The sequence below is a fragment of the Erpetoichthys calabaricus genome, chromosome 9, assembly GCF_900747795.2.
Source record: "Erpetoichthys calabaricus chromosome 9, fErpCal1.3, whole genome shotgun sequence".
In the NCBI taxonomy this organism is placed as follows: domain Eukaryota; kingdom Metazoa; phylum Chordata; class Cladistia; order Polypteriformes; family Polypteridae; genus Erpetoichthys; species Erpetoichthys calabaricus.
The window spans coordinates 11,564,024-11,578,441 of record NC_041402.2 but is presented as its reverse complement, the minus strand read 5'-3'; the positions used below and the strand labels follow the sequence as shown (position 1 = coordinate 11,578,441).

The 14,418-nt window shown below is 42.3% G+C and overlaps 1 protein-coding gene across 2 annotated transcripts in view; it reads left to right on the top strand.

Moving 5' to 3' along the window:
* The window catches only part of LOC114657368 (kinesin-like protein KIF14), a 206,581-nt gene extending 198,886 nt beyond the window's left edge, over window positions 1-7,695 (top strand). For both annotated transcript variants that reach the window (XM_028809150.2, XM_028809148.2), the window contains one exon: window positions 6,794-7,695. In XM_028809150.2, coding sequence (XP_028664983.2) covers window positions 6,794-7,215 — 422 coding nt within the window. In that variant the 3' untranslated portion in view covers window positions 7,216-7,695. The remainder of the gene's footprint in view (window positions 1-6,793) is intronic.
* Window positions 7,696-14,418: the final 6,723 nt, after the last annotated feature.

Sequence of the window (14,418 nt, the reverse complement as noted above, 5' to 3'; positions counted from 1 at the left end):
GGTGCACTGCAAGGTGCAAGCCACTCATAAGCCTCAAGAATAGAAAGGCTAGATTGGACTTTGCTAAAGAACATCTAAAAAAGCCAGCACAGTTCTGGAAAAACATTCTTTGGACAGATGAAACCAAGATCAACCTCTACCAGAATGATGGCAAGAAAAAAGTATGGAGAAGGCGTTGAACAGCTCATTATCCAAAGCATAGCACATCATCTGTAAAACACGGTGGAGGGAGGCAGTGTGATGGCTTGGGCGTGCATGGCTGCCAGTGGCACTGGGACACTAGTGTTTATTGATGATGTGACACAGGACAGAAGCAGCCGAATGAATTCTGAGGTGTTCAGAGACATACTGTCTGCTCAAATCCAACTAAATTCAGTCAAATTGATTCATGATACAGATGGACAATGATCCAAAACATACAGCCAAAGCAACCCAGGAGGTTATTAAAGCAAAGAAGTGGAAAATTCTTGAATGGCCAAGTCACTCACCTGATCTTAACCCAATTGAGCAGGCATTTCACTTGTTGAAGACTAAACTTCAGACAGAAAAGCCCACAAAGAAAGAAAGATAGACACTTGGAATAAGCGGCCAAATAGTGTGGTAGACAGTAAGACATTGGGAACTTTCAAAACTCGACTTGATGTTTTTTTAGAAGAAATAAGTGGATAGCACTGGCGAGCTTTGTTGGGCTGAATGGCCTGTTCTCTTCCAGAGTGTTCTAATGTTCTAACATTATTGGGCGAGTTGGCAATACTGTGAAACTGCTGGAAAGTCATGACAGAATCGTGTAATTCGCCAGAGGACAATTCCACTGTTTTCCAGTTGAGGACCACGGCCTCCGATTTTGGAGGTGCTGGTCCTCATCCCTGCCACTCAATACTCAATAGCAAATCATCCCAATACGTGTTGGAGTCCACAGCTCGAGGAAGCCAAAAGGAGCACCGCGTCTACAGAAAGCAGCGATGCAATTCTAAGACTACCAAACTAGACACCGTCCCTTCCCCAGCTGCTCCTTGTTATGCTGTCCATGACAATCAGATACTGGATAGGAGACAAAACACAGTACTGATGGGTTATCTGAATATACGGACAAAGCTCTCATTCAGATTTATACAGGAACCGAATAGCCCTTAGCAAGGACTCCGGGACCCCATACTCTCCCAGCACCCCCTAGAACACGGGTGTCGAACTCCAGGCCTGGAGGGCTGCAGTGGCTGCAGGTTTTCATTCTAACCCTTTTCCTAATCAGTGTCCAGTTTTCACTGCTAATTAACTTCTTTTCCCTCTATTTTAATAGCCCTGTTTTTAATGATTAAGTCTTCTGAATTGATTCTTCATTAAATGACAGCTAAACAGAAATGAGATGTGAAACACATCAGCAAATGACCAGCTAAATTGGGGCTTCAAACTCCAACTAATTTCACTCCAACCGGTTCCTTAATGAGAAGCTAGTTGCTGCTGTTGATTAAACCCGTTATTCAATTCCATGGCTTGTTGCTGCTCTCATTCTGTCACAGCAGACATTTCCAAAACTGTTGCTATTCTATTATTTTCTTGGTGACCCGAGAGATCAGCCTTACTGAGACCTTCACCTTTCTTTCTTTCCACATTTTGTTTGTTGGGTACAGGTGAGCTGGTCATGTGGAGGCTTGTTTTATGTCTTATTACTGTCCGGCTGCTAATTAAGGAAAAAAACAACTAAGGGGGCTGAGTCAAGTTAATTAAAACGAAGGCTGAAGAAGTTAATTAGCATCGAAAACTGGTTACTAATTAAGAAGATGGTTAGAATGAAAACCTGCGGCCCTCCAGGACCGGAGTTCGACACCCCCTGCCCTAGAATCTCTCAAGGTCATACACTTTCTCGAAGTCCACCACACACCTGTAGGCCAATTGGGTGTAATCCCATGGCACCTTCACCATCCTCATGAGGGTAAAGAGCTGGTTCACTGATCCACATTGCACCTTCTCGATCTGAGGTTTCACAACTGGATGGAGAGTCCCCTTTTCCAGTACCCTGGCATAATTTCCCAGGGAGGCTTAGGAGTGTGATCCCCTGATAGTGTCGGGGCATAAAATGCACCTTGAAAGAAGGCTCTAGAAGTCCATGACTAGGCAAACCGAGTAATTAGCTTTATTGCAATAGTCAATAATGCGAACTCAACCCAATTAAGCCAAACCGAGTTGAGCTCCGAACAAGCCAAAAATCGGTTTATATAATAATCATTTCGACCAGCTCATCGCTGCTTATCCTGACCCCTTTCAAGTCCTCTCAAACAACAACGACATTTATTTCTATAGCACATTTTCATACAAGTGATGGAGCTCAAAGTGCTTTTACATGATGAAGAGAAAAGAAGACAAAATAAGAATTAAAATTAGGGAACGCTAATTAACCCATTAACTGCCACAATCCCCATTTGGGGATCATGTACTTTAAACCGGGAGGAAATCCTTCTCCAAACCAGCCAAGAGTCATGTTCCTGTTGATATCAGAACCTCTGGAATTGGTCACTACATTGAACGCACAGAAATGGGCAAACAAAGGAAATGTGCAGTGTGTAAGACAAACGCAAGAAAACAGTGCTGCAAATGTAATGTTGGACTACATGTTGAGTGTTTTCCAGTATGGCACCAAAACTAGGTAGTTTTTTGAAATTTTGGAAAAAGTACAAATGTTGATCCATCGATATTCAAAATATATGTTTTCCTTATTAAGCAGATGTTAATCTATAACAATAAAGCAAAAATATTCGGAAAAAAAATTTGGCAGTTAATAGAATAAAAGTAAGGTCCGATGGCCAGGGAGAACAGAAAAAACAAAAAAACTCCAGACTGCTGGAGAAAAAAATTAAATCTGCAGGGGTTTCGAGACCACCCAGCCCCCTCTAGGCATTCTACCTAACATCAGTGACCTCAATCAGTCCTCATTGTATTCAGGGTTCACATGGAAGAACATGATGATGACGGTCATGTGGACTTCTGGCCTTTAATCCATCAGTGTAGGGACATTACGGTGTTTTGATCAGGCGGTGGTGGAGGCGCAGATCGCCAACACAGAAAACCAGAAAAAGAACAGAAGAGAAAGTAGGGGTTATTACAGATTTTGGAGCCACCATGAATAATAATAATTAATTGAGTATACAGAGCATTAGGATTAAACTAAAATGAAGTTCTGAGAAAGCCATGTTAAAGTAATGTGTTTTCAGCAGTGTTTTAAAGTGCTCCACTGTATTAGCCTGGCGAAATTCCTATTGGCAAGCTATTCCAGATTTTAGGTGCCTAACAGCAGAAGGCCGCCTCACTACTTCTTTTAAGTTTAGCTCTTAGATTTCTAAGTAGACACTCATTTGAAGATGTGAGGTTACGATTTGGAGAGTAAGGTGTAAGACATTCCGAGATATAGGATGGAGCAGATTATTGAAGGCTTTGAAAACCATAAGCAGAATTTTAAAGTCAATTCTAAATGGCACAGGTAACCAGTGTAACAATACTAAGACTGGTGTGATGTGCTCGGATTTTCTTTTTCCTAGTTAAGATTCTAGCAGCGCCATTCTGCACTCGTTGCAATCGATTGATATCTTTTTTGGGTTTGCCTGAGAGGAGTGCGTTACAGTAATCTAGCTGACTGAAAAGTGAATACTAATTTTTCAGCATAATGCAATGTTATAAGAGGTCTAACTTTTGCTATATTAAGTGTACAAAATGCTGTCCTAGTAATCCGAGATTTAAAATTCAGGTCTGAGTCAATACTTACTCCTAAATTCTTTACCTCTGTCTCGACTTTTAATCCTTATGCATCAAGTTTATTTCTAACAACCTCATTATATCCATTATTGCCAATCACTAAAATTTCTGTTTTCTCCTTGTTTAGTTTGAGAAAATTACTACTCATCCATTCAGAAACACAAGTAAGACATTATGTAAGTGAATCAAGAGAGTCAGGGTCGTCAGGCGCTATTGATACAGTTGTGTGTCATCAGCATAGCTGTGGTAGCTCACATTATGCCCCAAGATAACCTGACCTAATGGAAGCATGTAAATCGAAAAGAGCAGCGGACCCAGGATAGAACCTTGTGGGACACCATATAGAGTATCATGTGTCTCTGAAGTATGATTACCACAACTAACTAACAATTTTCTACCTGTTAGGTAGGACTCAAACCAATTTAAGACACTGCCAGAGAGGCCCACCCATTGACTAAGGCGATTTCTAAGAATACTGTGATCAATGGTATCAAATGCGGCACTCGGGTCTAAGAGGATGAGGACAGATAAACGGCCTCTGTCTGCATTTACCCGCAAGTCATTTACTACTTTAACAAGTGCAGTTTCTGTACTGTGATTTGTTCTGAAACCCGACTGAAACTTATCAAGAATAGCAGGTTTATTGAGGTGCTCATTTAACTGTATAATGACTGCCTTCTCTAGAATTTTACGTAAACGCAGGTTAGAAATAGGGCTAAATTTTCAAAAGCAGAGAAGTCAAAATTTTTTCTTGAGCAGGGGTTTAACTACAGCAGTTTGGGAAGACCCCTGTAAACCACCAATACTGTATATCTCATGTTTTGCCATCCATTATCTTTTCTCGCCTCCCTTATTTCTTAGCTGGCTTTCCCCTTTTCCCCCTTTTCTGACCTCGGGCTGTTTCCATTCATCATTCTCCCCCTTCTCCGTCCTTTTAGTTTATTAAATATTGGTGGTTTCGCTCTGAGCTTAATTAAAAAGAAATATGGCATATGCCTTTATTTAACTATTTGCTTGGCATACCTGATTCGTGTTAAAGCTCACACTAAGTTTAATGCTTATAAAAGACCATACTAAGTTTTATATCTACTTATGCTAATACAGGACTATTTACAGTGCATCTGGAAAGTATTCACAGAGCATCACTTTTTCCACATTTTGTTATGTTACAGCCTTATTCCAAAATGGATTAAATTCATTTTTTTCCTCAGAATTCTACACACAACACCCCATAATGACAATGTAAAAAAAGTTTACTTGAGATTTTTGCAAATTTATTAAAAATAAAAAAAACTGATAAAGCACATGTACATAAGTATTCACAGCCTTTGCCGTGAAGCTCCAAATTGAGCTCAGGTCCATCCTGTTTCCCCTGATCATCCTTGAGATGTTTCTGCAGCTTCATTGGAGTCCACCTGTGGTAAATTCAGTTGACTGGACATGATTTGGAAAGGCACACACCTGTCTATATAAGGTCCCACAGTTGACAGTTCATGTCAGAGCACAAACCAAGCATGAAGTCAAAGAAATTGTCTGTAGACCTCCGATACAGGATTGTCTCGAAGCACAAAACTGGTGAAGGTTACAGAAATATTTCTGCTGCTTTGAAGGTCCCAATGAGCACAGTGGCCTCCATCATCCGTAAGCGGAAGAAGTTCGAAACCACCAGGACTCTTCCTAGTGCTGGCCGGCCATCTAAACTGAGCGATCGGGGGAGAAGGGCCTTAGTCAGGGAGGTGACCAAGAACCCGATGGTCACTCTGTCAGAGCTCCAGAGGTCCTCTGTGGAGAGAGGAGAACCTTCCAGAAGGACAACCATCTCTGCAGCAATCCACCAATCAGGCCTGTATGGTAGAGTGGCCAGACGGAAGCCACTCCTTAGTAAAAGGCACATGACAGCCCGCCTGGAGTTTGCCAAAAGGCACCTGAAGGACTCTCAGACCATGAGAAAGAAAATTCTCTGGTCTGATGAGACAAAGATTGAAGTCTTTGGTGTGAATGCCAGGTGTCACATTTGGAGGAAACCAGGCACCGCTCATCACCAGGCCAATACCATCCCTACAGTGAAGCATGGTGGTGGCAGCATCATGCTGTGGAGATGTTTTTCAGCGGCAGGGACTGGGAGACTAGTCAGGATAAAGGGAAAGATGACTGCAGCAATGTACAGAGACATCCTGGATGAAAACCTGCTCCAGAGCGCTCTTGACCTCAGACTGGGGCAACGGTTCATCTTACAGCAGGACAACGACCCTAAGCACACAGCCAAGATATCAAAGGAGTGGCTTCAGGACAACTCTGTGAATGTCCTTGAGTGGCCCAGCCAGAGCCCAGACTTGAATCCGATTGAACATCTCTGGAGAGATCTTAAAATGGCTGTGCACCGACGCTTCCCATCCAACCTGATGGAGCTTGAGAGGTGCTGCAAAGAGGAATGGGCAAAACTGGCCAAGGATAGGTGTGCCAAGCTTGTGGCATCATATTCAACAAGACTTGAGGCTGGAATTGCTGCCAAAGGTGCATCGACAAAGTATTGAGCAAAGGCTGTGAATACTTATGTACATGGGATTTCTCAGTTTTTTTTATTTTTAATAAATTTGCAAAAATCTCAAACTTTTTTCACGTTGTCATTATGGGGTGTTGTGTGTAGAATTCTGAGCAAAAAAATTAATTTAATCCATTTTGGAATAAGGCTGTAACATAAAATGTGGAAAAAGTGATGCGCTGTGAATAGTTTCCGGATGCACTGTATTTTCCATAATAGTTGGAGCACATAGGGACCACTACCTCTGTCTGCCATTCCTTGTGCAGTGCTCCCCACATTGCCTTCAGCATTTTTGGCCAGATCCCGTCAAGCCTTTCCAATGAGCAGTTGCTTACCATACCCGTACTATATTATTTCATCTTTGTATAAAATAATGAGAACATTTAATGAAAGTTGTTTCCGTTTCCAGACCCTGCAGGAGTTTGTGGTGGCCATTAGTTCTGCTGCTTGATCCTTGTTTTTTAAATTAATATTTGGCAGACTAAGATTTCCTATTTCCTTAAACAGCTTGGAACACTCCGGACCTGCAGATTCTCAAGCCGCACCTCCAGTCACTTCCCAAAGCCGCTGAGACTTTGACAAAAACTTTGGACGTTCTGTGTGTGGAAGTTCATCAAGAACTCCATGATCCCATAGCTGATGACTATTGGGCTGCGATGAATAAGGAGGCAGAGCTGGCCGCCCAGGAGTTCTTTACCTCTGTGAAGGAGTTATTGAAGCTGCTGGAAAGACTGCGGGGTGTCGATTGTCCTGACTCGGGGAGCTGGATACAAAAGCACAAAAAGATGCCCCCGAGTGCACGGTGGGAGCCGTCCATCCAGCTGTGGGTGAGGAGCGGCACTGCTGTGCGCGACGTGGTCGCCAAATTAAATTATCAGTCGTTAAGTCAGCAGGGCTGGAGCCCTGAAAACAGGAGGACCATTTCATGAGACGCAGGCTTTTAACGTTCTTAAAAGAAAAGAGTTGCCAAAACACAATGACCTTGAATGCTAAATTATATTTCAAATGTCTTTCTTGATTTGTGAATAATAGGTTGTTCTCTGGAGGAAATGTTTAGATTTTATATTTATTTAGTGCTATTTACACCTTTTGTGTGTGTTTTTCTGTAGATATGTCATTATATATAGATGTTAGTAGTAAAACTTCATCAAATACACCGTCACTTTCTATATAAGCACTTATTTGCGTTTGGTTTACTTCAGCACCAAGTGACACAGTGCTTAATTTGTGCTTCAACGGCCAATAATTGTACATATTTAGCTGTTTTATTCCACTTAAAATAATAAAAAAAAACTATTTTAATCAAAATGTATGAATCATTGAATGTAGGGCGATGGACTGCATTTTACATGCTTATGTGAAGTTGTTGCCTTTTTATATTAAAGTGTGTATATAAAAATGATTTATTAAAACAGGATGGCTTTCTGTGCCTTTTTATTAACAAACCTGAACTTTCAATTTAGGGAAATTTTGAAGTCTAATGAAGAACAAGCTGGTTCATATAGTGCCTTTCCTCACAGCATTGGATCTCATTGTTGGATTTACTGGTTTCAGTCCGATCCAGAAGGATTTGGACAGTGACCCCATTTTCATCATTTTTTGCTCTGTGAGCCTCCACAATGGATTTGAAACAAAGCAATAATTATGTGATTGAAATGTGGGCTTCAGCTTTAATTCAAGGGGTTTAACACAAATATTGTATGAGCCATTTAGGAATGACAGCCATTTTTGTATGTGGTCCCCTTATTTTTTGAGACTTTGAAGTATTTGGACAAACTAACCATAAATATCACAATCATCTTTTATATAATTAATATATATATATATATATATTACTCTTCTGGTTCGTCCTGCTTCCACTTCAAAACCGGTCCTGCCCACACGCAGCCGACACGGCATTTCTCGATTCCTATTCGTCCTCTTCCAAACCCTCCCCAACGCTGGCCCGATACAATGCCCCGACATGTCACACCGATGTTGCAGCGATTTTCGTCGGAGAAGATGACGAACCGCCTGCCGAAAGGGACATTTGCATCTATCCCATAGGCAACTCCTGTGACCAGATTTCCACGCTCAATATGAATTGCGATCCTATGGTTTACTCACTTTTATTCCCTTACGGAGACATTGGCTGGCACAAAGATTTACAACATGTTCCCTATAAAAGAACCGGCAAGCGAATAAGGCTTACTCAATGCCAGTTTTACGCGTTCAGATTAGCAATGAGTAATCCCTCACTTATCGCGGGAGATAGGTTCCAAGGCCGACCGCGATTACTGAATTTCTGCAAAGTAGGGACACTATATTTATTTAATTATTTAACGTGTATTTGAATGTTTTTAAACCCTCCCTGTATTGTTTACAACCCACCATTTACTCTATTAAAAACAGGGACAACTGCTAAGCAATATGAAATCGGTAGATAACTTTACACTTACTGTATAGCGAAGTACACGTAGCAGCTTGTAGGCGGTCATGACGTCGTCGACCTTGTTGCAAAGATTCCTAAAGCAGATTCCATCCAGACTACTGCCTTATCACGTCCACTTGCAACTCGTTTTGCACCCTGGTTAAAGGACACTGCGGCTGTAGATCTTCTATGCTTTTCCTCCTTTTTAAATAAAAAGAATTGATGTCCTGCAGCGGTGTAGCTGTTCCCTTCCTTCAACATATCCAAAACTTTTGCCTTTTCTGCAATCATTTGCATCTTCTGTTGGTGCTTGGACACGGCCCCTGAAGCATTAGCACGTTAATGATGAATGAGTGAGATGAGACTTCCTGGTTAATGCAACACTCTGTCGCTGAGCCAATCCGCAGCACACAGGAACTTAACTGCATGCTCTGATTGGGTAGCTTCTCAGCCATCCGCCAATAGCATCTCTTGTATGAAATCAACTGGGCAAACCAACTGAGGAAGCAAGTGAAAAGACCCATTGTCCGCAGAAACCCGCGAAGCAGCGAAAAATCTGCGTTATGAATTTAGATATGCTTACATATAAAATCCGCGAAGTCGTGAATCCGCGAAAAGTGAACCGCGAAGTAGCAAGGGGTTACTGTACATTTAGTATTTTTGCACTCCAGCGGCAAACTATTCCAACAGTTCATCATAGATGCGTATGTTAAAACAGAGGGCGCGCGTCACAACTATCTCAGATTACATCAACAAGATCTGCGCATGGAACAATACAAACGACTATCGGACACACTGCAAGAAAACGCTGAAAATAACGTACGTGTAGGCAAAATGATCATATTACCGTCCACATTTCCAGGAAGTCCAAGATACATGCAACAAAACTATCAGGATGCCATGGCCGTAGTTCGTAAATTCGGAAAGCCTGATTTATTTATCACTTTCACATGTAATCCTGCTTGGCCGGAAATTCTACATGCACTGTTGGATACCCAAAGACCGGAGCACAGACCTGATACCAGTCTTCAGCCACAGTCAGCTGTACGTGGCTTTTTCTACGGTTCGATCTTTCGACTCATTATGTGCCTTCTCCACCAAAACACCTATGCACAACTGCGTCTTTCAAGAAGTATTCATTTCTTCTTAATTTCTGAATTCCTTTCTCACCATTTTCCGTTCCTATTCTTACACCACTGTATGCTACTGCAGGCGTCAGCTAGTGTTTAATATTTGGTTAAAAGTCCTTTCCAGTCAATGACTCCCTGAAGTTTGAACCCATGGCCGTCTCCAAGTGTTTGTTTCCTCCCTAGTGATGCTTTGCCAGGCCTTTACTGCTGCTGTCTTCACAGGTAATCAATGTACAGTAATCCCTCCTCCATCGCGGGGGTTGCGTTCCAGAGCCACCCGTGAAATAAGAAAATCTGCGAAGTAGAAACCATATGTTTATATGGTTATTTTTATATTGTCATGCTTGGGTCACAGATTTGCGCAGAAACACAGGAGGTTGTAGAGAGACAGGAACGTTATTCAAACACTGCAAACAAACATTTGTCTCTTTTTCAAAAGTTTAAACTGTGCTCCATGACAAGACAGAGATGACAGTTCTGTCTCACAATTAAAAGAATGCAAACATAACTTCCTCTTCAAAGGAGTGCGTGTCAGGAGCAGAGAATGTCAGAGAGATAGAGAGAAAAGCAAACAAATCAATAGGGCTGTTTGGCTTTTAAGTATGCGAAGCACCGCGGCACAAAGCTGTTGAAGGCGGCAGCTCACGTCCCCTCCGTCAGGAGCAGAGAGAGACAGAGTTTGTTTTTCAATCAAAAATCAATACGTGCCCTTCGAGCTTTTAAGTATGTGAAGCACCGTGCAGCATGTCGCTTCAGGAAGCAGCTGCACAAAAGGTAGCAACGTGAAGATAATCTTTCAGCATTTTTAGACAAGCGTCCTTATCGTCTAGGTGTGCGAACAGCCCCCCTGCTCAATCCCCCTACGTCAGGATCAGAGAAACTCAGCGCAAGAGAAAGAGAAAAGTAAGTTGGGTAGCTTCTCAGCCATCTGGCAATAGCGTCCCTTGTATGAAATCAACTGGGCAAACCAACTGAGGAAGCATGTACCAGAAATTAAAAGAGCCATTGTCCGCAGAAATCCGCGAACCAGCAAAAAATTTACTTACTTTACCTTATGCTTACATATAAAATTCGCGATGGAGTGAAGCCGCGAAAGGCGAAGCGCGATATAGCGAGGGATTACTGTAGTGACATCAAAACTGGGATGATGTGCTCGTATTCTCTTTTCTGAGTTAAGATTCTAGCAGCTGCATTCTGCACTTGATGCAATCGATTGATGTCTTTTTTGGGTGGTCCTGAGAGGAGTGCATTACAGTAATCTAGTCGACTGAAAACAAAAGTGTGAACTTGAATTCCTCATCGTATCTGTTGAGGTTCTGTATCCAAACAAGATGTTGGTGACCATGGCTTTCCATAAATCTCTGAAGATTTAGTTGTGCCTCACAGAACAAACTGGCTGCTCTCAACCAATCAGAAAAAGTCTTCATGAAGTTTAGTCTTCTGCAATCTTTTTCCTTTGACTTTTCTTGTAACCATCAGGTTTAATTATTGCTGAAAACCTCCACCTGTCTGCAGCAAACATTTTCTGTAGCCAGATCTTAACAGAGCTTCACCATTAATAGCGTGGCTTGTTTAGTTGAACTTATCTAAGTCTTTAAGATCTTAAAAGACACTGAATGATAAAAGTAGATCCAGCAAAGGTCATTCAGCTTTAGAGTGAATCATGTACTTGAAGTCTTTAGTGGAAATTAAGGGGAAGTGGATTTAAGATTGAAGCCAAGAAGCTCTTCTTTACACAACAGTTGAGGATATCAGGAACAAACTACCGAGACGTGTGGTTGAAGCAGAAACCTGGACAACCTCTAAGAAGAATCTCGGTGAGCTATGGGGACAGCTTAGCTATAGGTTAAACAGGTTTGATGGACTGAATGTTCTCTCATTTGTCAGATTTCTTATGTTCTGAAATTCTCCAACACTTGTCATGGCAGAGGTCACAGCAGCCCTGACTTTTCTCAAGAAGGCACACGGAGTCTCAGGAAGGCAGCAGAATCAGGCTTTTATTGCATGATGCATACATAGATCCATCCATCCATCCATTTTCTAACCCGCTGAATCCAAACACAGGGTCACGGGGGTCTGCTGGAGCCAATCCCAGCCAACACAGGGCACAAGGCAGGAACCAATCCTGGGCAGGGTGCCAACCCACCGCAGGAATGCATACATAGATACTTTGTGAATTTCCCCTTGGGGATTAATAAACTCCAGCAGCAGCATACTGGTACTTAACAATATTAAATTAAAGAGTAATAAAAATGCGGTGCAAGGTGGAAAGTGCGAGGCAGGTATAACAGACAATAATTTTGTATGATGTTACCGTTTATCCCCTCCAATCCATATTTCTTATCTGGAGTAGTGAAATTCACTCTCCCCACCCTTCTGTGTGCACTTGACCTTTAGCTTATAATATATTGGTGGTCTCTAACTTATTTACAGTTAGGTCCATAAATATTTGGACAGAGATTCCTTTTTTCTAATTTTGGTTCTGTACATTACCACAATGAATTTGAAATGAAACAACTCAGATGCAGATGAAGTGCAGACTTTCAGCTTTAATTCAGTGGGGTGAACAAAACGATTGCATAAAAATGTGAGGCAACTAAAGCATTTTTTGAACACAGTGAGGTGACTAAGTCGACACGCTGCCATGTTTGCTATCTGTGAGCTGTAGTTCTGCCTTTCATAATGGAGGGCGGCACAATGCATGTTTCTGAGAATTTAACTTCAAGATGATTATGTAGTAAGGGCAAGCATGAAGCATTTTTAAAAACTTGAGAGCATGATTCATGGATTATAGAGCAGAAATTAAAGCACAAAGAAACAGCCAAATGAGTCCTAAATGACTCACCCCGTCGTTTGTGCTGCGCTCTGTTTCAGAAATGCAGCCCATAAAGCCCACTTTACAATCCCACTGGTTAAAAACCCCTTTCATTCTTTTAAGACAGGTCTAAAAAAAATGTTTCAATTCTTACTCATGAGGGGTTTCAGCTTCCAGGTAATTAAAGAGTGTCAAACTTGAAATATCTTCTTACTGTGCGCCACTGCATTGATGTTGGGGGGGTCGGTAAGAAAATAATGAAAATCTGAGGACCTCAAGAGCAGCAGTTTCCTGCTAAAAGATCTGACTGAAGGATCAGCTGAACGATCAGCGTCGGCATTGTTCGCATTTGGAGAATATTTGAAGTGACGCTGGCTTGTCCAATATGTCGCCAGTGTTTGTCATCAGTTCGTTCTATGTAACGTAAATGCACGCCATTTCTTCTGTAACATATATTTTTTTGGTGCACTGTATTAATCTCGGGCGGCACGGTGGCACAGTGGTAGCGCTGCTGCCTCGCAGTTAGGAGACCTGGGTTCGCTTCCCGGGTCCACCCTGCGTGGAGTTTGCATGTTCTCCCCGTGTCTGCGTGGGTTTCCTCCGGGCGCTCCGGTTTCCTTCCAAAGACATGCAGGTTAGGTGGATTGGTGATTCTAAATTGGCCCTAGTGTGTGCTTGGTGTGTTTGTGTGTGTCCTGCGGTGGGTTGGCACCCTGCCCGGGATGTGGTTCCCTGCCTTGTGCCCTGTGTTGGCTGGGATTGGCTCCAGCAGACCCCCGTGACCCTGTGTTCGGATTCAGCGTGTTGGAAAATGGATGGATGGATGGATGTATTGATCTCCGAGGGGAAATTGTCTTTTCGCAGGACCTTTGGTGGTCAGGGCACAGGGTCATCGAGCGCCCCTGGAGCAATTTTCAGGTTAAGGGCCTCCTTGATCAAAGGCCCAACAGAGTAGGATCCCTTCTGGCACAGTAGCGTTTCACTTGTTTTCTGAAAGTCAATGTCCCACCATTTCTTCTCATCCTTTAAGTATTTGCGACCCAAGTTTTCATAATAGTTTTAATCGCGCCCCCCTAACATTTTTTTGAAACCCTAATAAAATTTAATTCCTATATTTTTTGCTGCCGATACACCGCTACAAGTTTCAAATTTCCCTACGAATAGCGAAATTACGCCACACATGGCAACATTCGTGCCCCCTTTTTTGTTACCTAGGGGGGTGCGCTCCACAGTTTGAGAACTGCTGCCTTAGGATCATTTAAAGGGTTGAATCTCTGAAATAATTTGATTTATTATTGAAGTGCTACCTGAGTCTTTATCAAGACTGACCAGTATGGATATGGGTGTGAGGTACAGAAAGCTACTTCACGTTTAGGGATATTTAGTTCATTGATTTATTTAGTTGTGTGTCATTCGTCCATTTTAATACCCTGCTTACACCAATCTGGGGTCACAAGAGACCCAGGTAGTCAAATTGTGTATTCATCCATTTTTCAAACTCAATTACTTCACTGCAGGCTAATGCTCTTGGTTGGGGTTTCTGGTCTAGTTGCATGAGCTGCAAGGCAGGAGCCAAACCTGCACAACACGCACTGCGCACTCCCCGCTAATCCAGCCGACTATGATGGTCTTCAAGTTTAGAAGTGCAGAAATCTCCAGCAGAGCTGCAGAAAGCATCTTGATTGCAGATACTGCCTTAAAATACATACAGTGCATCCGGAAAGTATTCACAGCATCATCACTTTTTGCACATTTTGTTATGTTACAGCCTTATTCC